The sequence below is a fragment of the Felis catus genome, chromosome E3 (assembly GCF_018350175.1).
Source record: "Felis catus isolate Fca126 chromosome E3, F.catus_Fca126_mat1.0, whole genome shotgun sequence".
NCBI lineage: Eukaryota > Metazoa > Chordata > Mammalia > Carnivora > Felidae > Felis > Felis catus.
Window position 1 is genome coordinate 34,759,442 of NC_058383.1, and position 27,771 is coordinate 34,787,212.

At 43.0% G+C, this 27,771-nt stretch overlaps 1 protein-coding gene across 7 annotated transcripts in view; it reads right to left on the reverse strand.

The window, feature by feature from the left end:
• Positions 1-2,148: 2,148 nt before the first annotated feature.
• The window catches only part of RBFOX1 (RNA binding fox-1 homolog 1), a 2,060,838-nt gene continuing 2,035,215 nt past the window's right edge, over positions 2,149-27,771 (reverse strand). For 2 of the 7 annotated variants that reach the window (XM_045047971.1, XM_023246513.2), the window contains 3 exons: positions 19,905-19,957; positions 6,515-6,590; positions 5,912-6,144 (listed from right to left, as the gene is read on the reverse strand). In XM_045047971.1, the coding sequence (XP_044903906.1) occupies positions 5,997-6,144; positions 6,515-6,590; positions 19,905-19,957 (277 nt within the window). In that variant the 3' untranslated portion in view covers positions 5,912-5,996. Of the gene's footprint in view, positions 4,978-5,911; positions 6,145-6,514; positions 6,591-19,904; positions 19,958-27,771 lie in introns of those variants that run through there. The other 5 variants (XM_023246528.2, XM_023246527.2, XM_023246510.2 and 2 more) reach the window with 4 other exon arrangements.

Here is a 27,771-nt window from a genome sequence, read left to right on the forward strand (position 1 = left end):
AAGGAGAGACTAGGAAGCCCAGACTCAACATCACCACTACGACCACAGCCACCATCACTGTGAGTAAAGCAGCAGAATTTTCGGAAGAGGGCATAAGCTTCAGGGTCAGATTTTCATGCGGAGCCTGGTTCTAGGAGTTGTGACACATGACTTTGGGCAAATCATATGATGCATCAATCCTTATCGTCTTTATTTATAAAATACTATCTTCTGGGAACTGACAGAGAGCAATGGAAGTTAGACCTGTACAGCCGTCTACATGAGGTGTTTACGGGAAATTCTTAAGATGGTGTAGTTAATAAGTCTATGGAGACCACCTGCATTGTGGGAAGAGGACTGGAGAACAAAAGGCAGCCTTTGGCACTCGGGGGTGAGAGTGCTCATTTCTAAAGTTGGAAGCTAGAAGTTCTCAGTGGGCCAAGAGAGACTGCCCCGTTTCGTCAGGGGGCCCCTTCTGGAATGTCGAACTTGCCACTTGCTCGCTGCGTGACCTTACACCCTAAGAGCATACAACGCTGTCACATAGATTGCCTTATTTATTCTGCATAACAGTAGTAAGAGGTAGGTGTTGTCACAATCCTGAATCATGGAAGAGGAGACAGAGACTCAGAACTTTGGTTTAACTTGCCCTGGACCGCAGCTAGCAGGTGACTGAATTAGGATTCAAACCCAGAACGGCTTTCAGACCCTGCATCTTGTCTAGTCTTTGTATGTATTAGCAACTTGATAGGGATAGTAAGATAATTAAATGAGATATGATTAAGATATTATTAAGATACCTACGTGGGGGTAGACGACTCACCCCTGATGGTCATAGTGAGCACTCAGTAAATGATAAGTGTAGGCCTTTTTCTTATTTTTCATCCTTTTTCACCCAAGCCTGCCCAAATTCTATCAATGGCTTGAACCTATGTTTCATTTGAAATGCATAGCTTTTTGGAGGGTACCCGAGTGGCTCAGTGGGTTAAGCGTCTGACTCTTGATCTCTGCAAAGTTCATGATCACATGTTTCTCATGGTTTGTAAATTTGAGCCCCATGTCGGGCTCTGTGTCAACAGTGCAGAACCTGCTTGGGATTCTCTCTCTCCCTCTCTCTGTCCCTCCTCTGCTCACACACACTTTTTCTCTCTAAACACAAAAAATAAAAGAGAAATGAACAGTTTTTTTTTAAATTTTTTTTTTCAACGTTTATTTATTTTTGGGACAGAGAGAGACAGAGCATGAACGGGGGAGGGGCAGAGAGAGAGAGGGAGACACAGAATCAGAAACAGGCTCCAAGCTCTGAGCCATCAGCCCAGAGCCCGACGCGGGGCTGGAACTCACGGACCGCGAGATCGTGACCTGGCTGAAGTCGACGCTTAACCAACTGCACCACCCAGGCGCCCTGAGAAATGAACAGTTTTTATTGTTGTTAAGTTTATTTAGTTTTGAGAGAGAGAGAGAGCATGTGCACAGAAAGGGCAGAGAGAGAGGGAGAGAATCCCAAGCAGGCTCCTCACTGTCAGCATGGAGCCCAGTGCAGGGCTCAAACTCATGAACCGTGAGATCATAATCAGAGCCAAAGTCAGATATGTAATGGACTGAATCACCCAGGCACCCCTGCTGTGTTGTTTTAAGTCAAAGACATTAAAAAAAAAATTTTTTTAATGTACATTTTTGAGAGAGAGACAGAGAATGAGCAGGGGAGGGACAGAGAGAGAGGGAGACACAAAATCTCAAGCAGGCTTCAGGCTCTGAGGGGTCAGCAGAGAGCCCGATGCGGGGCTCGAACTCACCAACTGTGAGATCATGACCTGAGCCAAAGTCAGACGCTTAGCTGACCGAGCCACCCAGGCGCCTCCAAAGACTGACATTTCTATGCTGGGGAATAGCTCAACTTAGTTCTGTTTCTTTTTAAACATCACTGGTTAGTCGCATGGACTTGTCTGAAAAGATGAGTGAGAAGGGAAGCCCTGTGAGCCAGACGGCCAGCCCCTGTTCCCTAGGCGCCTGGGTCTGCCAGGGGCATGGGGCAACCTCCTGCTCACCAGGGCAGCACCACCCCCCTACCACTACCCGCCGTGGTTCTAAGCGGCAAGGCTGTGCGTGCAGAATTTACCGTCCGCCGAACACACACAAGCACAAAGACTCAGAACGCCAACTCGCATGTACCTTTTCAGACTAAGCTTTTATTTTTGATATTACAAACCAGTTTTTCTTTATTCACAAACCACTGTAAGTGATATAAACACTAATTTCTAAAGACAGATATACACATTTTCTGGGTTTGCAGATTGCGTGATGTGTGTGTTAAGAAGTCACTATATGCCACACATGATATTAATCTTTTTTTCCATAATTCATAATAGCAATAGTTATTTAGATAAATGAAAACATTCCAAATAAATACTGTTTAAAAAAATCCAAAATGTCTGTTTACATCTCTGACATACATTTTTAAAATGACTTATTGGCATCTTGGCAGAGTGCCTGGGCAGAAGGTTCTGTAACATCATTTGGCACTCACTGTTCTAAATGATTTTATTAAAACTACATACAGTCATGGGGGAAAGTACAGCTCATTGATGGAAATCAAAACTGCAAAATAATTTTACTTTAACCAACACAGTTAAGAATTCTATGTTTGTGATTCCAAATACAATGCAAATTCTGGATTTTGACATCCGAGGCAGTCGGGAGAAAGCTTTGCAGACTCCCGAGGCCCCCTGATCCTTCCACCTTTCTCCCCTCTGGGGCAGGATGCCGTAGCATTTTAATAAGCAGTTTCCTTTAACCCCATCCACCAGGCACCCACTGTCCTAGCACTGCTCTCCAGGTGGGGGAATAAGAATGTCTCTGCGATGCTATAAAACACCCCCGTGGCCCCTCCCTCGCCCCCCCCAATCAGGCTGCCGCAAAGAATATGTTACATGCTTCTGGCTGCTTAAGCGGTTCCCCCCCTCCCCCTTCTCTCTTTTCAAGATAACGAGACTCTGTCTTAGATATCGAAGCTACAGAAACTTTGTTTTCAAATCTTGTGAAACTTTATTGATGGTTTAATATCCAACCAATCTTACTGCATGCACGTAGGATGACCGAGAGGAAGCTGGATCACAAACACTTTTTTTTTTTTTTTTTACTTTTTTCTTTTTTTTTTTTTCTTTTTTTTTTTTTTTTTTTTAAGGTTTTGTTTGGTTTTGTTTGAAAGCAGAGTTGTTACAGCGGGTTGGCAGGTTCACAGCGGTGAGTTGATAACTTACTGAAGTGCGCGCCTGCACGGGGCCGGCACTGAACACGTGAAGGTTGAACTATGGCGGCCAACTACCCGGGCAGCTTGCCGCTGGTTTTTTTGTTTTTTATTTAAATACAAAAAACAGGAAGACCCGTGACAGATACCCCAACTTAGGTTAACTTTTGTAAACAGGACAACATGGAAAGAGTTCAAACAGAAGTACAGACAAACTGCAATTTTTCGGCTGTGTCACTCTGGCCCTGCTTCACAGGGGGGGACTTTGTTCTTCCGGGATGAAGAGGGCGGGCCTACTGTTTGGTTTTTTTTTTTTTGCTTCCTTCTGACAAGTGTCCTGGGCCTTGGAGACGGAACTAAAGATCCTGGTTTGAGATAATCGTTGGGGACCAGGAAGAGTAGGAGGGCAGGATCTCACGGACTGAAAAATTGCAGGTTGCTCACACAACACGGTCATGTTTCAAAAAGTACCAAGCTGATGAAAATACCATGATTATCTCTACTCAATGATTGCAATACTTGTAAAATGCTTCTATAAATCCGAATATGATTATCATGTAATTCCATAAAAATTATACATCTGTCTCTAACAGTTGTTTACTAGGCTAAAACTAAAGCTTCATAGACTGTTTCTAGAACTTAACAACTCCACTGCACAGATGTAAATTTTATACATTTTTTTTTAACTGGTACAAAGGATTTAAGTTTTTATTACTTTCTTTTTTTTGGAAAAAAAGAAAAAAATAGAAACAGTGCTTTTTATCACCTTTTTATTAATGTTATTTTTTCCCTCCCATAATATAAAAGTCAGCAATGATATCAATAATTTATTATACTGGAAGAAATATAAAAAGAATGCTTGTTGATGGCCTAACTAGCAGTTTTTGCCTAAATAACTAGCGGCTGGTTAAGAAGCTGAATACTGCCGGGTGGAATGGTTTAAAGGATGGGTTTGTACAGCTTCATTCAACTTGGATGCAAAAAGTGCTTTTAGAAGCACCCCCTTAATAACAGAACCTTTGGCTTGAACTCAATGAGCAACTTAGAACCGCTGATATATGATTGTTGGTGCAGTGGGTCATTTAGATTGATCAGTTACTATATATTTTTTTCCTTTTAGCCCAAATCCCAGTCCTGATCCCCTAAGACCCTCCCACCCTTCCCCGTTCATAAAATAAAATAATGCAGATGCAGTAAAAAAAAAAAAAAAAAAAAAAAAAAAAAAAAAATGACTACTGTAGTCACTTACACTCTTCCCAAACGGCTGATAACCCCAGTAGCTTGATATTCAGCATATATAATTCATTTACATGATATAGCACTCTGGATATGGCCCTAATCCAGTTTTAATTCATAGCTAGCATCTCTCTATTTCAACCACAGAAAAACTCCTACAGCCAGCAACCAACTACGGAACCTTCAGAAATTAAAGACCCACAATATTAAAATACACAGAACAAAATATCTGAGGTATAAGATAAAAAATGTAATTTTTTCCCTCTTTTTTTTTTTTTTTTTTTAAAATCTTTAGGGCTGCTAAAATGATGCGTTACTGCATGTATTGCAACACCCAGGCCTCGGAAAGCTTCCTTTCTCCCCACACTGGAAGGTTTTAATGGTTTTGTCATTTAGTATGGAGCAAAGCGGTTGTATCCCCCTCGGTATATACTAGCCTGCAATGAAGAAAGAACGAGACCCACATCATCAGCATGGCTCCTAGTCTTGGCATCAGTCAGGGGTGCAAAAGCATTCTGAAACAAAGCAATTTGAGGGGTGTGTTTTTTACATTTTTCCTTTTGCAACACGTGCGTCATCAAAAAAGACTAATGTGAAAAATAGACACTCAAAAACAACCAAAATGGAGGCACCCTCTACCCGTCCCAGCTCATTCTTGGCCAGTCCTGACCTCCCCCAACAGCTCCTTCTAAAGAAAGGTCCCTGCAAGACCAAATGCGCTCGGCCAGTCCTGCTAGCGAGAAGGTCTCTGACACAGGCTGGACATTGGAACAATTGGCCCCTTCTCCCTTGGTTTGTTTGTTTGATTCATTACTATGACATTCTGTCAGGAGAAGCTCAGTCTACACTCAAGAGGCTGAATATAGACGGCTGATTGGATGCAGTAATTCAACTCTCCTTTCCAACACATTCCTCAAGTGGGCTAGGTGTTGAGGCAGAGTTGCTGAATGCAAAATCAGGATGAAAATTTAAATCAACTGCTTACTTGACTTGGCTCAACAACCTGGATGGAATTTGCTCTTGAGAGGGGAGTTTACAGATGAATTGCTTGATGTAATTGAGCTTGTACAAAATAATATGTTTCCAAATCATGGCTGAATTTCTATGACCAAGCTCCAGTGACTCGTCTGGCCATGGCTTTAGATGGCTATGAGGTGGCACTTAGCTATTTACTTTTTCTAGAAGTATTGGCGATTCAAATGAATGCCTATGGGGATTTATTTTTAGGATAAGGACTGATATTCTTGACCCCAAGCAGAAAACTGCATGCCAAAAGCTTTGTAATGATTGCATACGCTCTCACGTGATGGGCACGTCTTACTGTACTCAAGAGTTTTAGTGCATAGAAGTTTGAACAAGTACAGGCAAATTCACCCCACCCTCACCTCCCATTTTTGCCCTCCCCCCACCCCTCCCAAAACAAAAACCCAGACCCCCCCCCAAAAAAAAAAAAAACAAAAGACAACTCCCAAACCCAGCTGATTCCTTCTAATTCCTTATGTACTAGGCACACACACAAAGTGTGCCCCTCTCTCTATTTTCTTTCCTGGGCGACTATGACTTTAAACATGAATTGTAATAGGGGAGGAGAGGCAGTCAGATTCTCAGCTGCCTGACAGCAGAGGTCTGGAAGTGTGCAGCTTAGCTCCTCTGAAGTCTGTGCTGGGGCTGGAACCTTGGGGCTATGTGAATGAGCAGCAAGGGAGGGAAAAAAAAAAGAAAAAAAAAAGTTCTGCATTGACACTGCATTCTGTTAGTGATGGATTTAATTATCAAAATGACTAATTATTCCATTAAGGTAAGTGCTCTGCTAGGTGAGACTTGCAAAATTAGAAATATAATAACTTACATGCACTACATTGCCAAGAAATTAAGACATTTATCAAGTTTACCGGGAGGATTAATGTGGCATTTTAGCTGCTGTTAGCACAAGAGACAAATTCAATTAAGGGGAAGTGAGAGTACGTCAACCGTCAACCCGTAGTAAGGTCCCAGCTGGGGGAAGGGAAGGGAAGCAGGAAGAAATGAGGAAGAGGAGGGACTGGTACTCACCATGGCACCAACGCTGTAGGTGGGGGCTGGAGCAAGTGTGTGGTGGTAGGGGTCGGCAGCATAAACTCGTCCGTAACTGAAAGGAAAATGCAGGTGAAGATTAATCCATTATATGCTATTACAGAGTCATGATAACAACCATAAAATACAAAAATACCAAGACAGTGCAGAGGGGCCCTACTCATTTTCAGAGAGAAGCCCGTCTGTGCCCAACACATTCTTCTGTCCATTTAACCTTGTGTGAGATAATATTCACTTTCTCTCATTGAACTATTTCTACACAGGTCAATCACAGGGCTACCTCGGAGACTGAGGCAGGCAGAGGAAACAACTTGAAGGAGTGGTTTCAAGAAGCCCAGCACCCACAGAGGACATGTTACTCTCAAGAGAGACTGTCTTTTCTCCTAATTCAGCTGCTATCGATCAGGCGAGACAAGGTGGATCACAAAGGGTAAAGTGGCCTGGTCTGTGCAGTTAGGGGCCAACATCTCAGAAGAGGAAAAAACAGAGGTACTGAAGAGGAGGATCCTTGAAGGGTGTGTAGGACCTTTCCGCACCACACGAGAATTAGTCTGATTTGATTTCCATACTATCACCCCAAATCGTCTACCTCATCAATCTCTGGTCAGGTTCTAAGAAGGGACACATTTCAGACAATGTTTCTTGATGATGTGATCTCATCTTTGAGTTTTTCTATACCTTTCTCCCACCCTCCTTCCTCTACTGCTATGCCTTCTAGCACAGGCTTTGGAATATAAATGAAGACGAGAAGGATGCCTACTGTGTGTCAGGAACTGAACACAGCAACAAATCAGAAATTAAGATTCAGAGCGTTTAGGTTATTTGCTCGAAGTCATAAAGCCAAACAGAGTCAGTACTGATCCTTTAGTTTCTCAGGGCAACCTGGATGCTCGTTCCAAGGTGTCAAGAACGCCTACTTGAATGACCTTCTGAGTATCTTCCTTGAGACAGTTTGAACATTGGTCTTTTGGTAATGATCAAAGCTGAGGTGCAGGTTAAACTGGGTTAGGTTCCCTGGAAGCACAGTCTGAAATGGAAATTCTTGCGCACATGCCTTGTGGAGGAGTGCTTTCAAGAGGAGGACAGAGAGGTGAGCAGGTTGGAGCATGAGAAGAAAGACGTAAGGATGTGGTCTGGAGACCAGCTTCTACCTGATCCTGCAGAGTTGATCCTGCTTAGGGGCAAGTGCCTTGGTTTTTAATGCCCATGTAAGGTAAGCATCATCTGTGGGCCTCCTTAAGGAATGGAGGGTAACTTCTGAGTTAAAATGACTCTTGGGCAATGGGTAGGTCTCTGAAGGAGGCAGCAGCTGTGTGCTATTACCAGCCAACACAGCAGCTGGAGGATGCACGCACTGGCCACTAAACGGGATCTGTGCCAATTATCAACAGCTTGTGACTCTTGGACTTTGCTTTAAGGAATGAAGGAACAAGGTAGGAATAAACGTCTGTACTATCAACCTTAAGCTCACCTCTCAACTTTTAAAGTCTCATTTGCATTTACTGTTATTCCTTTCCTTTCCAATCTCTTCCCCATTTTCCTTCCAGTCATCTTTCTCACGGTAGGTGGATAAGAATGTACTGGATGGGTCTCATTTAGTTGCTCACATCATGGAGCCTGGGACAATGGGAAGAAGCTGGGGCGAAGGACCTTTAACTCTTCAAATGAGAAAAAAAAATTTTTTTGATTATACCAAATTCTCATTACAAATGTCTTACTCTTAAACACACCCTGCCTGTTTCAAAGGGCACTGAGCTCACATGAGGCTTTCTGCTTCAACACTGTGGTCTCCTCATCTTCCAAAGCAGTGACAAGAATGGATGTTTCTTTTCTGAGGTGATTCTCTCAGGGAAGGTAACGGTCAACCCCCTCTTGCTTTTCATTTTTGGGAACACCCTTGATTGATTTGGCTCAATCAGGTGACCTTCAGTCAACAATGCTCTCTGTCTCTGGGAGGAAGAATGGAGGTAAGTCCAAGACAGAAGGTGTGTTAAAACCAGAAGAAGGATGACGTTTTTGAAGAAATCGTATATTCATGGAGATCCCTCATGAAAGCTGGGCCTCTGCCCACGTAAGTAGAAGTAGATGTGAACAGGGGTCAAAGGACGTGATATATGACTGACGCTGATTTTCATTTTGTGAGAAGATAGTCTGTCATTGGTCTAGAGAAAAAAGAAACTGCTAATCGGATTATTTTAATGCACTTTCACCCAGGAAAGCTGGTTGTATGAACAGGACATAAAATGCAAAGATAAACTGAAAAGCCTTGCTCTGGCAAAGCATCATTTTGATGGGATTTCTTCAAGACGAGTGTGAAAATGCCCATTTATAGAAATTAATTTTCTTTTTTAATTTGGGGAATAGTTTTACTGTGGCAAAAATTTCCTCTTTTGGGGGGATAATGTATCCACAGTCTGAATGTTTTCGATGAGAAGAGAGCTCCCACCCTTGCCCTCCACATACTTTAATGGTAAATTCTTTTTTGACTATAACACTGGGCAGAGCTTCAACCTTTGTGGAAAACCCAAGGTAACAATTTGGCAGCATTCTCTTCCAACGCAGAAGAAAAATACAGCAGCACTGAACTATTCCTCGTAAATGAGCAGGCTCCTTTTCTCCTCAGGGTGACCTCTACCTTCAGAATCCGATGGTTTTATTATGATTAATAAATTTCATTTCCACAGAGGAAAAGGGACCATGTCAGCTCAAACTGAAAGCAAGGAGGCTTCTTTTCAAATGCTAATTTCTAAACACGCCCTTGTGTGACACTACAATTTAGACACAAGGTTATTAGGGAAGACGTGGACTTGAGCACTACTCTTGCAGCAGAAATACCAGGCACGTCAGCGACCTAATGTCCTCAGAGCTGGCTAAGCAGAGCCCAAAGGAAAAATGGCAATTCCCAGGGACCTCAGTGGGAGTGATGAGAAAATGTCTTAGCACCGCCATGTTACGACCAACCTGCACGTATCCTCACCCTCCATGACACCCATCCCTGGCCAAAGTAGACAATGGTGCAATCAGGTCATGATGCTCTCTGTGTCCCCACAACGTATCCATCAGAAATTACAGATGAAGTCTTCCATGTGTCCACTTTACTCCCTTCATGTTACCACCACCTTAACCTAACCCATCAGTGTTTCATCAGAAGCAAATCCACAACAGCCTTAAATCTTGTCTCTGTGGTTCTACTCTTGCCTCTTCAAACCACAAGCCATTTATATCTATAGCTAACAAATCTACTTCTATCATATTCTATCCATCCATCAGCCATCTAGTTAAATATAAATCTAAACACATCACTTCCCTGTTTAAAACCCTTCAATGGTTTATAAAACCCAAATTTGCATGTGTTGCCCTGCCCCTCTTTCAATCCTCTCTTATCTTTTCCTATCCACCCCTTGCTCACTGTGCCCCAGGCACATTGGCCTCATCACTGCTCCATGAACACATGCAAATTAATTCATTTCTTACCGTCTTGGCACTTGCCCACCCTTCATGTAACATAGCAAGTCTATAATAATTTTGTTTACTTACCTCTCTGATTATTTACCGCCCCCCCCCCCAGGAATGTCAGCCCCATGAAGGTTGCGTCAAGTCTATTTTGTTTGCCTTTTTGTCTCCAGCATGTGCCAAAGAACTGGCCACAGTGCAGGTGAACAAGGGGCCAAGCCAATGCCACTGCGTGACTAAAGGCAGCAAGAGGGAGGAGTAAACAGGAGAAAAGTATTGTGTCAGCAGCAGAGTCTTCCAGATAGGCTTTCTGAAGATACCAGGTCAGCTGCTCCCAAAGACATTCAAAACCCTTAAGACACTCAGAAGAAGAGTTTCTGGGGAGTCTGAAGATACAGAGTGTGTAATTTCACATCACCCCTGAGAGTTCACAGAACAGTGGCCAAGTTGCCATCAAGCTCATCAAAATCCTTCAGGGAAAAGCCAAACAAACAATGAAGTAAGAGACAACAGCTTTGCTGGTGACTTCACCACAGCTTGTAGCCATGCCATCATGAACCTACGTTTTTTTGACCTTAGCATCAAGTGAAAAGCAGGAAGCCACCCATGGTGCTAGGGAGAGGAGAAGGCATGAGACAAGAAAGCCCAAGGTCAAGTTCTGCCTTTGAAATGTCCTTACTCAAAGACTAGGCAAATCGTTCTCCCTGAGCCTCATTTTCCTGTTCATAAAATGGTATTGTTGGGTTTGAGGCCTGCCTACTTCACAGATGAAGTGCATGAAAAGAAACCAGGTACATTTTAAAGCACTCTACAGATACAAGAGATTGTGATGCAGGGGATCAGAGTCCGAGTTCACCAAGCCAGGCTCTCTCTCCCGGCCAGATCTCGGGTCTGTAGAGGCAAGGGAAGGATTCTATTCTAATATGATTATGTGCAGCTCTAGCAATCAACCTGCAGATACTTTTGGAGTTAAGCACTACCTAATTTAGGAGTTACAGAGGTAGTTAAAACTGCTGCATTTGGGCATAAGGTTATGTTGGAGAAAAACAAGTAATGCTGCCCACTGAATGGGGAACTCAAACTGTGTAGGTTGAAGTGCTTTGCCAATTCTATTGAGAGATGCAAATATTACTTATTATTAACATCTGAATCTCACTGAAACAAGGGGGATGCTAATGAAATACAATAGAGCTGTGCTGGTACCACACCAGCATTCTAAGAGTGAAGTGATTTTCTTACAGGGACATAGGAAGGACACTAATTAATTTCACTGCCTGTATTTTACTCTCTCTCTCAGTTGAGAGCCTTTATACCCCTAGGACCTTTATTCTTCCTGGAGCATCACTTCTCCATGCCTTTGGTCCCAGAGATAGCGTTCACAGTTGATGGACAGCCCAATTGCAGCAAGAAGGTGTGACAGAGAAGTGTTGCAAAGTATGCTTCCAAAAGAGTATGCATTCTGACCCCTGGGGTCTCTGCATCGCCGTTAGGGACTATAGTGTCCTCCTAATTATGTATCTAAGATATAGTCTACAAGGCATTAGGGAAAATGAACCCATGCAACACAGTATGCAAAGGGAGCACTACACCATAACCCTGTAGTTGTAACAGCCTGCCCTTTGGAAAGCAATGGTGTAGCTAAGGGATGTTCCTCTGCACTTTCCCGTGGAGGGTCAACTGAGGTCTGGACCCTTGCATGGCTCACCCCAGTCTGGGCATCTGAGGCAACAGATGAGAAGACAGACAGAAGTTAACCTGCACAAGAAGACGGATCCCCACCTACCCAGATGTTCATCCTGCTTCATCACTCTGCTTTCTTGAGCTTTTCCAAATGAAAACCAAAGGGCTTTTTGAAGAAAGCCCTTTGGTTTTCACTGTTGCTGGTGTAATTCAATCAGTTGTTGTTTTCCTCCCATCCTGAGAGAAAGCATCTGGGATTTGTGCTTCAGATCAGGCATTCTTTGCATTTGGGAAAAATGCTCTGCTCTTGGCAATTCTCAGTGGCAAAAGGAGCCACACTCGATATCAGTCAGGAAGAGGAAGAAAAAGACTGATGGAAGGCATGTGGGTTTTGGAATCCCTCAGCTCTGCTCCAGCTATGGTTCCTTCCCTGATCCAACTGCAAATCAATCCATTTTCAAAAATAGAGTCTTATGGGCATTTATGCTTTCCAACTCACCCATCCCATACTCATCACTAAAAAACATGCCGCAGAACACAGTAAGATCCCATGGTCCTACTGAAAGAGGTGAAAGACTGACAAATCCCTTAATGATTTTGGACTGCAGGATGTGATAGGTCCCCTTGGCTTGTGGGGTTTCTGTTAGCTAAGGATGCCGACAAAATTCCTCATTTCAAAAGATGAAAGAATGCAACCTAGAGTAAGGCAGTCACAGAATGCCCTTCCAATCCTTCCTGATTTAAGGTAAACGGGCTCTCACTTTCATGCATATAAACACGTACCATGCAAGCCCTCCTTTCTCAAATCATAGAACCCCACAACTTACAGGCTGTGCAGTCTGGGCTGCCATAATGTGTACTGGTGTCAGAAGATATCTAGCTTTAGCCTAGACCATGACTTCCACATTTATAGACCATGGAGGGTGACCAAGCTTTATTCTAAAAATGTCTCAAGATACATGAGAGAGGAACTTTACCAGTCCCACAACTCAAAATATCCAGAAAATCACTTCAAATATAGCAAAATCTCCAAAAAAGGACATGAGTAGAAATGGAAGAAATTCTCCAAGTGAACAACACAGAGTTGTCTCAAGTGGACTCTGACATTTCCAAATCCTGTTGCCGCTCACTTCCTTACCCTGGATTTGAAATGGTTACCTTCACTAATCACTTAGTACAGTTTTCAGCCTCATGTTTTCTTTGCTCAGAACCAGTAAAGAAAGCATCTTATGGGCTCTCTAGCTTCTAAATGGGAAGCCACATGGTTTTCTCATCCAAACTGTGACACATCTGAACTGTGTCTACATAAGTATGCGCATAAATGCAACACCTAGAACATCTGTGAGAAATAGATCATACCACCCATGGCAAATCAGATGGTATCACTCTTTCTGTACCCTGTCAGTGCAATCAGAAACCTCTTCCAATTCTGAATCCCAACAGAACAGGTCTGAGATCGTAACCATGATTCTGGATTCATCAGAGCAGAGTAGCAGCCACTAAAGACACAGTAAATCCTGCTCTTGGCCAAAGACCCAGAGCCACACTCTCTTTAATGCCAAGCTCAAGGCCATCTTTCTCTTAAAAATGCTGTTTCACCTTCCTTGTGTCCTGACAGTTGCTCTACCAAAATCACTAAGAGTTTCCCATCATGCTTGGAAATCAACATGGTGCCCCAGATAGGGTTTAACCTACTGGGGGAACCACAAAGAGTAAACTCTGAAAGTTTATCTCCTCTCTGGGCCACTTCCTCTGTCTGGGAATGGAAATAATGGTCCATATCGACTGTATAAGGCAATAGTGAGTTGAGATGAGGGTTACCAGTTAGTCAGCAACCAAATGGGTGTCAGTTATTGATGCTATCAAGATGGTTAGGATTACAGCTTTTGCCTTCTATTCCAGGTGTCACAACACTAAAGTCCATGGAGTACATGTGTCAAAACTACCCCTGAAGTAAGCATCCGGAGGCCCCACACCCTATGTAAGCAGATCAAGGATTCTAAGAAGTTAACTAGCACGCCCGCGCACACACATTATACTCTCACTTGGAGGCAAAATGGAAACATAAAGTCAGGAAGCACTGCCAACATACAGATTATCTGTCACAATATTTTAATTCCAGGTGAGTATCCCTCACTTCTAAGAGGCCAGTTCCTGGGGCACACAAACCCTTTCAATATTCATTTGAGCAAAATGAATGAAAATATAGCTCTGGAATGGTATTGGCCAATAAAAGTATAATGAGCCAAAGATGAGCCATTTTAAGTTTTATAGTGGCCACATTGAAAAAGTGAAAAGAAACAGGTGCAGCTCATTTTTAGATGTTCATTAAAAGATCACTTCACTGTGTAATCAACTTAAAGCTTATTAATGAAATATTTTACATAATTTTTGTACTACGGTTTCCAAATCTAGTCTGTATTTCATACTTACAGCTCATCTCTGTTTTGACCCACCACATTTCAAGGGCTGTAGTTATCGGCCACCATACTGCAAAACACAACTCTAGAAAAACCCATCCTATGTTTTCCTTACCATGGAGAGGGGAAAGGTTCCTGACCGATCAGTTCTACGGTTCCTGAAGCGTGATCTGAGGGCTCCTCTATTAGAATTACCTGGCAGAACTTGAAAGTGCACGTTTTCAAGCTCTTTCTCCAGACCTATAAATCAGAATCTCCGGGGCAGAGGCATGGGAAGAGAAAAGGGATTCTGCATTTGCAACAAGGGTGATTTTCATGCAGTCTAACGTTTGATAATTGCTGTTCTGTTTTTTTTTTTAATTCAAATTCTGCACTGATACAGCAACTTCCTCAGTCAGGCCAATTCAGAGCTATCTGGTTATCTTTAATGTTTATAAGTAAACTGATAGAGACATTTTATTTTTATGGGGTATTGTTGCCTGTAACAAGCTTTGAACTATGCCTAGTGCACAGCAAGCTCTCAATAAATGTTATAATTATTTTTACTAAGTTCCTGTGTTTATATGTTCCCTGAACACCCTGCACTCCCCTATTATAATACACATCACATTTTATTGGAAACAGACCAATTAACTACAAATCAATTTCCTGCATGACGACTTTGCTGAATAATCAAATAACCAAAATGCAGGAAAGACAATTAGATAAAGTTTGCTGAAGGATCAATTAGGGGAATGGCCAATTTGGAAACTTCTTCTCAATATTATCTGAAGCTGTGTGTGTGTGTGTGTGTGTGCGCGCGCGCCTGTGTGAGCATGTGCATGCACAAGTTGGGCAGGGATAGAAGGAAGGAAGGAAGGGATGATGCCACCCCATGTGCTCATGCACTTGCTTCTAGTAATTACTTAATACAGTACATAGCAGCCTGTTTACAGAGGATGGTTTTAATGGTGTTGGAAGATGACCATTTGGTCAAGGCTTTTTTGCAGACCTCCACCCTTACCTAGTGTCCAGTACTGACAAAGAACTGGGAGTGTATCCCCAGGTTGGCTTTCCATGCCTCTAAGATGGTACCTGGCCCAGTGGAGGCGGCAAGAGTTGCTACCGGATGGAGACCCAGCCTCCACCCGTACCCCATAACACACAAGCATTCACACACACTCTCTTGGGCAGGGGGCAGCTGGGAGCCAGGATCTGGCATCCAAAACAACTAGTTCCAAGTTTCTGGTAGTTTTCAGGGAATGGATTATCCTGTTAGTTGACTCTTAGACACTGATTTTCAGCAAAAGAAAGATTTGGGGAGAAGTGACCTGGAACAGACGTCTCTGGGAATACACAGAATGTTCCCTGACAAGGCAGCTGCTCCCTTCACTCTGTCCCTGCACCCAGACCAATCCCCTGTACATCAGACTATTCAACACACACCTGCTGATGAAGGGGATGGCCCAAGTCAAATAAACACCGAGCGGAGCAGCCATTTATAGAACCATCAAGTTCCCTTGAGCCCCCTCAACATGTTAACAACTATGTTCTCTCACAAATACTAGCTTTTTACGAGCAAGACAGGGCAGCTGAAAAACGTAGGAGAATTCCATCTGGAGGCAAAGGTCAATGTTCCAAGGTCAAAACACAAGAAACACGTGGGGGCAGTGTGGTCTAGTGGTAAGAACCTCATCATCAGAGGCATTCCATTGTGCTTTGTGACAGGTTACCAAAGTTCTCTGGGCCTGAGCATTTTTTTTTTCTTTTTTAGGATGTGGGTGAGGATGAGGGTGATTTCTACCTCACTGAGCTGGTGTAATAAATCATATGTTCATGTCTACACATGCACATACATGCACATGTAGGTATGTATGTATCCATATAATTTATCATGCTTGCTAGCACACAGAATTTGCTCAACGAACAACAGCAAGTGATCATTACACCCTGGAGAATTCAGCAAAGTCCATTTGAGGCACAGCTACTGCAGGGATTGAGGGCTCACTCATCATCAGTAGTGACAAAAAGCCTTAGCGCTTTATGGAAATACCTGGCTCACCCTGGGAACAAGAGGAAGAGGGTGGACATTTAACACAATCTCATCGGCTTTTCATCTGCTGCCCTCTGCTACTTGTTCTCCTGTCAAAATGCAGCCCGAAGACTATCACTTGGCTCTTCCTTCACCACGGTCCTAACCTAAGCCACTGTCACCCCTCCCTGGACTGCTGCAAAACACTCCCAACAGGCACCCTCTCTCCTCTTGCCATCCTGTAATCTGTTCCCCACAATGCAGTCTAACTCACCATTTAAACATTAAGGCGGATCACAGGTGACCCTTCAGCGCCTTCCTACCGCACTTAAATCTTGAACGGTTTCGTCTGATTCTCCTGAGCCCTGTTTGTCTTCCTGATTTTATCTCCAAAGCTGTTACTTGTCCTTAGGCTGCCCATCTTGCTGGGCCTGGCCACCTCTGGCATGTCTCACCCACATGGCCCTGATACATGCTGCCATTCAGCCTGAAACGCTTACCGTTCCACAGTTACGTTCCTGGCTGCACCCTCACGAGATTCAGGTCCCCGTTCAAATGTCACCTTCTCAGATCTTCTGTGATCACTGAACCTAAGGTAGCATTTCATCCTATTTTCGGTCCACCCCTCTGCTCTTTGATTCATTAGAGCTGTTGCAGAACTTAACTTACATGCAAGAATAGTCCATGCCTATCCCTCTACATGTTGGGGGTGTGGTCTCCACTAGAAAGGGGGCAAGGAGGCTCTTTGAAGGAAGGGCTCCTCTTGGCTTATTTAATGCTATGTCCCGAGGGCTCATAACAGTTGCTGATACACAGTGATGACTCAATACATATTAATTAACTGAAATGAATTTCTAGCTGCTCGGCCAAAATAAGTAACTTGCTTTTCGACCTCCATTCTTGGGCAAGACCCATATTCTACTTCTACTACAATCACTAGCCGGTCCTGGGAAAGTTCTGATGAATCAGAGCGGCTGCTTCCAGCCTTGAGTCTAATAAGGGAAAACCATCTTGTCCCTTTTGCAGTCTCTTACAGGATCTGACTCATGAAAGGGTCTCATTGCTATAGAATGAGAAGCTGAGTGTCCAAGGTGGGGAGGCACTGTATGCTGAGGGTTCAGCGCTGTTGTCAAAAGGCCAGTCGCCAGTGTCACCCACATGGGTACTTATCTTTCAGGAGCAACCAAACCAAAACAACGAACACCATTGCTGGGGACACTGAGTAAGAAAATAAATGTAAATACAGTCTCACAAACCACACATGCTAATGAGAAACGTTTCTTCTACGTGGCTAGCCAAAGCAGAACCAACATTTTGGCATCCTCTCCAAATGACCCAAGTAACAAACCGTCACGTTTCCTTTGGAAACAGGAAGAAACAACCCTTCAGTACTGCCAGTACCGTCTGGCAATTTTCACCTCACCATCTCTACCCCGAGCCAGAGACAAACCCGGTCAGCTCTGCCCCGAGAGGCAGCTGTGCAAGAATAACACATCTTTATAAGAATTTCAATTATAAAATCCACCAGGCCCTCAGAACTGAGGTTTTAAGCATCTTGTTGATTTCTTTCTTCATCTAAAAGGAGAGAAATTGGCTTGTGTCAAACGCTGAAATCCAGTAGATACCGGGATTCAAGAGACCTGCCCTTTGGAGTGTTCTGCATGTGGGGATGGTTTTGTTGATTAGAATGGGGATGCCCTGGGTTTTCCCAGCATGGGGGGAGGGGGCACATGAGGAGCTCCCCTTGGGGTCTTCATTGAAACCATGAGTACACAACCTTTGTAACCGACCGGTTCTGTTTTTCCATATTCACTTTATGAGGAGGGAGGACTGGCTAGGAGATAATTTGACATTTGATTGATACGGGTGTCTCCTTTTTCATGCTTGGTTCAGAATTCAGACTTCAAATGGGACCCTATGAAGCATGCAACATATTATTAATACGGCCATCAAAGCAACAGGGATATCTCTCTCAATTTGAAATCTGATCAATAGCAATTCATTAAGAATTTACTGAAGAGCCATCCTAAATCAGATAAGGTAAGGTGAACACACTCGGTCTACCCAGGCAAACTTTCATTATCTGCTGCCTCTTTCAGCAACAGTGTATGTGGACCACTTGCTTACAAGGCAGGGTTTGTTAAGGCACGGGACGAAATCGATATCTACCTCTGAGGCTGTAACTCTGCAGTGTGTGATCTGTGATGTCAAAATATAACCTGAGACACACCGGAACATGTGTGCATTTTAACAGGATACGTAGAGGCTGTGGAAGACAGCCTCTCCACACGTGACATCTGTTAGCAGTTTAAACCAACATCCCTTCCCCACCCCCAGTCGGTTACCCCTCCGGACGCAGGCTCCCTTTTCAAGGTTTGGAAAATGTGAAATGTCTCTTGCATCCCAGGAACATTCCCCACCACGTCCAGCTACTCAAGTATCCCACCCCACCTTCTACTATTAAGTATTAGTGATGCGTTAGGGATGTCACCACCGCTCGCGGGGGGAAACAGATGTTGGAGGGTAGGGGTCGAGGAAGGAAAATAGAAGAGCCTTTATCCAAGGGGTTTGATAGAAATGGAGTAAGCTGTCACTTTAAAATATGAACATGCATACCTCATGAACTCCCAGGTTAAGACTTTCCGCCATTAAAAATATTGACACGGACTCTTATCAATGAAAGAAGCCTTGCCTTTTAGGACAGATGGGGCTAGGGACATGCTCCTAGCAATCTGCCCTTCCATTAATTTAGTTTCTTCTCACCAAAGACTGTAAGTAGGGAGGGAAGTGTTAGCAAGCAAGCTTGCATTTACTGCTCCATCGATAAAATGTGATTGGAGCAGATGAATGTCTATTTGCAAGGCTCTGTTTATGTAGGCTTTGAAGGTCACGTCATACTCAACTACATGTTAATAAGCTGTACAGTCCTCCCTTGTTGGCTAGAAGCCACATATTGGGAAGATCTCCTAGTAATTGTTTTGGTCGTAGTTTAGGCTTAAAAGCAAACGAAACCAAACAAAAAACAAAACAAAACAAAACAAAGAATCTGTTAGCACTCACCTATCTTGACATTTAATCAAGTAATTCCAAGCTAATGAAAATCCAAACATAACTCTTCTGAACCACATCAAAGCAGAAAGACAGGTGTGATTTTGATGGACACATCATGCAACTGTGCGATTTCCATTTGCCAATGCCCTGATTTCAAAAGCAGAAGACTTTGTCTCTCTAAATCCTGCTACTTGTAATAGGTTTTACAAGAAAGGAGACAGGGGATCTTTGATTCATAGAGTGAAGATCCCCTTCTTATGAGATGGAGATAATTGTATTCCCCAATGCCTCTAGCTATATGGAGTCAGTCTTTTAGGGTCTATGATATATAACCAGTCATTCAATACAGATCAGTATAATTCACATACACATCTGTGTGAACCCAGACAAAATATGTCAAAAAACATACAAGTCACACATGTGCATCCCTAGTCTCCCCTTTCAGCATTTTAACATAAGTGTTTATACCGTAAGATTGCATTGTGGCTTCATCCAACACAGTCTTACTTTTCTAGATCATGTACTATTAAAACTGGAAATAAAGTACCCAAGTTAGCAAAATGCCTAGTGTCTTTTTAGACAACAGAGGCTCAAGGCTTCAGCTATACTCCAAAGATATATGGACTTTGTTTTTGTTTTTTTTTCAACTCAACTTTCTAGAGTGACCAATTGCAGCATGTGAAGGAAAAAAAAAAAAGAAAGAAAGAATATTGAGACTTGGATGGATGCGTCAAGAAGTAGCAATGTTTGTTACCTGCAGAGGTGTTACAAGAAATTTCATCTGCTGCAACGAAGACGAACTGATTTCTGGAAGAGAAGATAAAATTCACAATACTGCTCGCTCAGGGAGAAATGTGCTCTCTGCCAACTGGGTAGATGTATTCAGATGCGGGGAGGGAGGGCGCTGTGTTCGAATGGATGTTGCAAGGGAAAGTGTTGATATGGCTAGGACTTGGGAGAGTTTAGAAGGATCATGAGCCAGGCATGCGGGGGGCCTCACCAGTGGAATCGGGGGTGATGTGAGAACGGGGGTGGGGTGTGTGTCTACACACTATTGCACTGACATAGGAGTACTGAGTGTTACCAGGACGTCACGCGAGGGTATGTTTCTAAGGCCGGGGCATTTCAAACTGCGCTTGGAATTTCTACACTAAATGCAAATTACATTTAAAGAAAATACAGACTGTCCATTAGGAAAAATGGGGTACTGCAGCTAGCTACGAAAAATCATAAAATTCCAGACTTTATTATTGTAGTATAATATCAAAAAAATTTTAAAGGAAAGAAAAAGAAATTGCTGTCATTTCAGAAGAGAATGGTTATATGGTCTCATGTTATAGATAATAATTTCCTCACCAAACTAGGCTGGCTACACAAAGAACGTAAGAGAATTCCTCTATTGGAGTAAATCCCATCTCACCAAATTATTTTTAATGATGCAGTGTTTAAAAGAAAATTAAAATGGAAAATGCTATTTTACTTTGATTTAGTAAATCCAGGAAGATGATAAAACTCTCTTAAGATGTTTCCAACTGTGGCATTTTCACAATGAAATGTGTTCTAATTCAGACACACTGTTTATTTCTCTAGAAATGAGAACGTCTGTGGGAGGCAGATTATAAAAATGCCCCAATGAGATTAGCTGGGATCTTAAATGCCTCAGAAGCAGTAGGATAGAGCCTTCTGGTTCTTGTTTGTTAGATTTTTCTGTAGTGTATGAATCATTAAGAAGCAAGATTAAATGCATTTTTGGGGTCTTTGATTGGTCTTCTTCAAATGTTTTAATGATTCCAAAAAGTACCTAGTGATTGAGCATTTCTTAAAACACCTTAAGAAAGTTTTACTTTTGCAAGAGGTACACTCTGAAATATAAATAGAGCTACCACTGGAAAATTCACTAGAATTTGGCATTCACTTGAAAATTCTAGCTATTTCCACACCAATGAAATCTAAACAAAATTATACATGCTCTGAAAATAGTATTTCTTATGTCTTTCTTCCATATAACAAAAGTCACAGCCAAGTTCATTTATCACTTCTCTTAAAAGAATAAGAACGTTAGTGTCACTGGATTTTTGCTCTCTTTCTGCTTGGACACAGACTTTTTGAGTCCCACCAATACCTGGCTTCAAATTTCTGAGGCTTGAGGAGCAGTACAATTAATATCCCTGAAAATTAAGATATTTGGGTTTGAATATTTGTTTTCACTTGTTCACCTCTGAATGCCTCAAGGGGGAACACAATATGGGCAGCTCAAATTGCATGCATGAAATTCATATGTGTATGGACCAAACAAGCCCTTGGAAGGACTTCTGTTTATAGTATGCTCACAAGAATAACACTTTATTACCAAGAGCGGCAGCCTGGTGCATCCAAAGGGGCAAGCTCTTTCGTATAGCCATTCCTCAACTATAGGGTGGGCCTCGTTAGTGAGATGGTTCTATCCAATTCAGACCCTATTGTCCCAGAATACTCTGCCACCTTGTATCTCACTTCTGCATTTTCCCTATGGAACTGTCCTTCCTGCCAGACATTAGGAGAACCACAAGAGGCAACCAACACAGATATACAATGGTGATTGACTGAAGAAGGAAAAAGTTTTAAGAACACAACCTACCAGTATATTTACAAAGACATCAGACCTTTGTCTTTAATTGTACCAGAATTTTAGAACATATGATGGTTGTGTTTCACAGCACTCTTCCTTGGGACATGATACATTCTCTCTCTCTCTCTCTCTCTCTCTCTCTCTCTCTTTTTTTTTGTCTTAATTTTTGTTAATGCTTATTTATTTTGAGAGACACACACACACACACACACACACACACACACAGAACCTGAAGCAGGTTCCAGGCTCTGAGCTGTCAGCAGAGAGCCTAACACGGGGCTCAAACTCACGGACCGTGAGATCATGACCTGAGCCGAAGTTGGACGCTCAACCAACTGAGTCATCCAGGCACCCTATGATACACATACTCTTAAAAATACTGCTACTATTTCTCCATTCCCTTCCTTCCTTTCTTTTTCCTCTCCCTCTCCTCCCCACCCCAAGCTCGCTCGCGCGCTCTCTCTCTCTCTCTCTCGGGCAACCTATATATCTTGAATTTTTTTAGAGTGTCTCTAGGATTCCTGAGAAAAATCTCTGAACAAAGGGTATGACTCGGAGAGTTGGCTCAGAAGATGGCCGACTATCAAATCAAATCTACATCAAAGCATAAAGTTATTGCCAGTAGTGATATTTTAAGGGATATATCATGGACTCTGCGGCAGTACCAAAAAGGAATTATTAAAACATATTTGCAAAATAGTTATTTGGATGTATCAGTTCTCTACTGCTATTTATTTTCTTTTAATTCCACGCAAACAATCCCACTACATCCATTTCAGAAAACTGCCTTTTTATGGAGCTCATTAATTCCATGGAGTCAACCTGCATGATCAGCCCTCCCGCTACACTGATTATAAGTACAAAAGGAGATGTCTGCCAAATAATAGCCTGGGGAGGGATATCAGGCCAATGTGGCCCACATGGGAGGCCAACAGAGGAATCTGGGTAGAATTATAAGGGATAGGTTTCATGGTGATGTCTCTGTCCACTGTTAGGCAATTTTGATATACAGTTCTGTCTCTCCCCACTTGACCTTTAAGACAAAAACCATCTCTCTCAGCCCCATATGTGGATCATCCATGACCCTCTCAGTGGAATCATTTACCCCAAATGACCAGAGAGAGGTATGATCAAAGGTATTAACAATGTAGCTGGGAAATCTGCTACCCCCAAGCAAGGGCAGGGCAAACTAAATGACCAAAGCAGTGCATGTGCACTCTGGACAGTGTGGGTGGGCTCACCTCCCAGGAGGAGAGAGGAGACTGGCATGGGTCTTGACCCCCATGCTACTCCTAGTCTGCTCTTCACTCTCAACACAGACCAAAGAATTTAAACTTCAAGAGCAGCTGCCCCTGATTTTCAGAAAACTGGTTATAGAGGATAAAGTCTGGCCAAGTGGTTCTCAGCCTTGGCTGCACACTGTAAAGACACTTGGTGCCCTTCTAAAATTCTCAGTGATAATGCTACACCTAAGACCGGTTATATGGGAATCTCTGTGAGTGGGTCTTGGGTGTTTGTAGTTTCTAAAGAGCTCCAGGTAACTCTCATACAAGCCAAGGCTGAGGGCCACTTGTCTAGCTGAATGGTTAAGTCTAGTTCCTTAGACTCACAGGGAGAGGTGAAAATAACGGGAAAGCCCAGGCCCTTCTCCTGTGGTCCTAGCCTAATTGGTCTGGGGCAGAATGTGGAATGAGGTAGTTTAGGAAATATTCAGCAGTTAATGTAGGATTCTGTGCCGAGTGTGGGCCTGGTTAAGATTCTCTCTCTCTCCCCCCCTGCCCCCTTCCCCCCCCCCCTTTCTCTTTACCTCCCTCTCCCCTTTCCCCTCCTTACCTCTCTAAAATTTAAATATATATATATATATATATATATATATATATATATATATATATATCCCCAACTATTCTTAAAAACTAATAAAGAAAGAACCTCATTTCTGAAAGCGAAGGTGGTCTAACGGTGGCCACAATGTCATGCTCTCTGTATCTAATTCCTCCCGTGTTTCTCTTATTTCAGTATCTTCCATGAACAAACTCAAGAGGATCTTTGCTGGGTCTTTCCACTTGCCTTCTGAGTCTGCATCTAATTCTCTTTACCAATTTTTTCACCTAGGATTCCTTTCTATTTTTGAACCCTCTCTCTACTGCAGAATTTCTCAAACTTCCCTGAAGATAAGAATTAATTAGAGTGCTAAAATACAGATGCTAAAAATAGACGTCTGGGTTTCAGCCCTGACCCCCTGAATCAGAACTTCCAGGAAAGAGATGTAAACATCTGTCCATTTGGTGAGAACCCAGGCCTGGTTACTGACAAGCTCTGGGGACCCATTCACCAGTCCTAAGTGTCTGGTGCTCCTGGAAGAGAATCATCATTCCAGGTAATTCTTACCATGGGGACATCTGGGAACATTGCTGAGAAACTTCCTGCAAGTTCAGTCCCATTTTCATTTCAGAAATCTTCCTACTCTCCCAGGAAGATTGACAGGGGGAGGCTTTGTGGGAGGAGGGGGGATTACTAATTTAGGAAAAAGAATGAAACGGTGGATCGCTGAGCAGGAGGAAGAAGGCTACATTCGTCTCGGCTCTTTGGAGTGTTGGTGTCAAAGAGCCAGTGACCCGATGTCGATGGAGTACTTATCCATGACAGGAGGTGGCCAAGCCCTGTATCTGTGTATTAACTGATTTAATTTTCTCTACACCCCCTCTTCCTATCCCAGTCTTTATAGATGAGGAAGTGGAGGTGTAGGTCATGACCATGTGCAAGTTGGTGGAGGTGACATCTGAACACAGCCGGGTTGGCTCGAGACCCCAGCTCTTCTTCACTAAGATTGTGCTGAGGGGCACCCATGTTGGGGTGCTGAGTCAGCAGTGGAGTGAAACGTCTCTAAGGAGGAACCTCCTGAGACTGTCCTGAACCTTTCATTCCTACCGACAAAATAACAGGGAATCTGGATTCTCCTTTGAGTATGATGTTAATTGAAGTTTGAGAGGGATAATTATATTCTGCTTTAGCAACCTGCAATGTGGAATGACACGGGCCATGGTCTTTCTTTTTCATTCTATCACCAGACTTCATTATGTTTTACGATGGTTTTCATAGACCAACCATCTAGACTCTGCATCTGACTCAGCTGGTGGTACATTTAAATTAGTCCTGTGACCTGCCATATCATCCTTCTACCCCACTTTTCTTCTTAGGCGAAATCTCATCTGTCTGTAATTTTCTTTCTTCTAAAAATTACCCACGGCTGAACTCTAAGAGTCAAATTAAAATAGTAGCCAGCCAGTATTGCTGGAGGGAATGTGAGAAGCTAGGTATGGAGACAGAGTAAAGGTTGGGGCAGAGGCAGGGGAGGAGGGAGGGCAGACAGGAAATGTTCTCCCATCAAAGAACACTGGTGTTAAGTTTTACTGTTGGAAATTCTGGTCACTTCTCATTCTTTGGCCTTTTAATTCTGTCATGTCACTATTGTTATGCAAAACTCTGGGTGGATATCACTCATGGCAGTCTTCTTCTAGTATCTAATGCTATGAATATGGAAGCTAGCAGGCCCACGCCCACACACACACACACACACACACACACACACACACACACTTACATGTGATTAAAACCCTCCAAGGCTATCTAGTGCAAATTCCCTAGGGCCTTAGAAGTTAGTCTTCAACTCTGGCACATGGCAGTCAAGATGTCCCAAGACAGCAGTGACACAAAGTCAAATTAATTCTATCTGTAGATTCTGGGCACCTGTTGGTTGTAAGGCAGAGTATCTTAATGCTGTATATATAATTTTTTAAAAATAAAATACTAATGACCAGGTCCATTTCCCAACCTTTTTACGTCAGAATCTTTGAGAGTAATTCCCAGGCCCAGGTATTCCCGAAAAGCCACTCTGTTGATCCCAAGTGTCGGCCAGCACTGAGAACTGACATTTCACTGTATGACTATTTCTTTGAACTTAAGGGCCCTGACTCTGCAGGGAAGAGAGCTGTGTCCTCTGGTTTTTCAATTAAACGGCACTAGTGTTGACAGCCACATTTTTAATTGCTGATATTTTAGTTTTTGGAAATTATATTATTATAATAATTATATATATTGTTTAATATATTACTTATTAATTTTTTACAACTGTGCTGTGCTTGCCACAATGCCTCCTTCTAGACATGTGGGATTAAGGTAGAAACACACACTAATCAGGAATTCTTCCTGTTCATATTAAGAAGTTGCTGGAAGGGTCATATGGAATCCAGCCAGGAATGTCTTCTTAATAGTTACACATAACATGCAGAAATAAGGTGCTTCCATTAAAATTATTTTTGCTGACTTTACTGAATAGCTCACTCCTCTTGTTCACTGAATTCTCAGATGGTTCATGAGGGTTTGCTACCTGCCAGACACCCAGCTAAGCCAAAGGGATGGGACCTTGTGCTCCTGGCCTTTAAATCACTGTGCAGCATCTGTATTGGGCTTGGCTGTCTGGAAGCTCATAACCTAATTTATATTTCAATTTTACACATTTGCAATCAGTATTTTACCTCCCTTCCCCCGACTCCGTTCTAAAACTCTACAATTATAAAAAGCCCATTCAAATTTATATTTTTCACTGCCCTGTCGTTATTTCTATTTATGTTTCAGTACTGAATTACATGTACTTGGAGAGGCGGTGGCAAACTGTAGAATGAGATGGAGTGTAAACAGACAAAGCAGCAAGCAAACAAACAGATTGACTGTAGAATCCTCTGAAAGGGTCTCTCCCCATCCTTCTCATCTTAAAAGGGAAAGCATTTCCCTTTAACATACACTTAGAATCATTTCATTTAGTTGCAGTTGCTACTGCTAACAGTGACCACATTTTGAAAAAAAAAGTTTACTTGGGAAAGGAGGCTGACTGCTCTGGATCTATCCTCAATTTGAATGTTCCATCCAAAACTTCTGGGTTTAAGAAATTCAAATCCAAGTGCGTGCCCATTCCCTGGAGACCCCGAGAGTAGTCCACTTCCGGAACTTTAGTTTCTCCAAACTTGAGCAATCTCCTCAGCTCCCACTACTTTTTTTCTCAGGTAAAAGAGAACAAACGGTGAATCTGGAAGCCCTGCCCTGTCACCTTCCTGGGCCTCAGTTTCCTCATCTGGAAAATGGGGACAAAAATCGCACAGGCCTCCCTTAGATTTCTTTTATTTTGTTTTATTTTTTTGCACTATGATGAGAGCATGAATGTGAAAGCACTTCATTTGTGGGTAAACTGCCGTTGTTTTTTTTTTTTTTTTTTGGCTGTGCGAACTCATGAAGGATAGCTGTCTTCTCTCCCCAAAGAGAAAAGGCATTTGTGTTTTTAAGTGCGGGGCTTTCACAGTTTTAGGCCAAAAGGGGGACAGTGAACAGCCCTTTGAGGTTACAGGTGCCTCCGGGAAGACAAGGTCCAACCCTGTCTTCCGGAGATGAGAGGGACACAGAGGAGCTCCTAAAAGAGATCGACTTTCTGATGCAGGGTTGGAAATGGGTCTGGCCAGTTCTGGGAACAGCTATGTGTGTTCTCACGGGGAAGCAGCCGTCCTATAGAGGAGAGGAGTCCCGTGCTTAGTGAGGTGGGCAGGAGCACATGGTACTGGGGCTGAGGCTCTGGAGGCTGGAGAGGCCACACTGACAAGGTCTGCGCCCACCTATGAGTTATGTGCACAATGGAGTGAGTGCGGTGGTGGAAAGGTCCAGAACCTTCCAAATCCCCAGGGGATTCTGCTAACCCGCGACCACCCCCGGATACCGGAGCTCTCACCAGTGGCAATGTGGAAAGAGCAACAGAGGCAGATGTCGTTTCAGTTTTTGAAAAGTAAGTCTCTGTAGACAAACTGGTTGCACAGAAATCTAAAGCAGTGGTGATGTGGGGGCTAGGTTTATGCCACAAGAACCGGCCATTTTTCCTACAAAGCTGACGTGTCCCTGGTAGCCTGGCCTCCTCCAAAGACAGAAAAGAGAAAGACGAACAGAAAAACAGGCTGTTTGATCTCATGGGTCC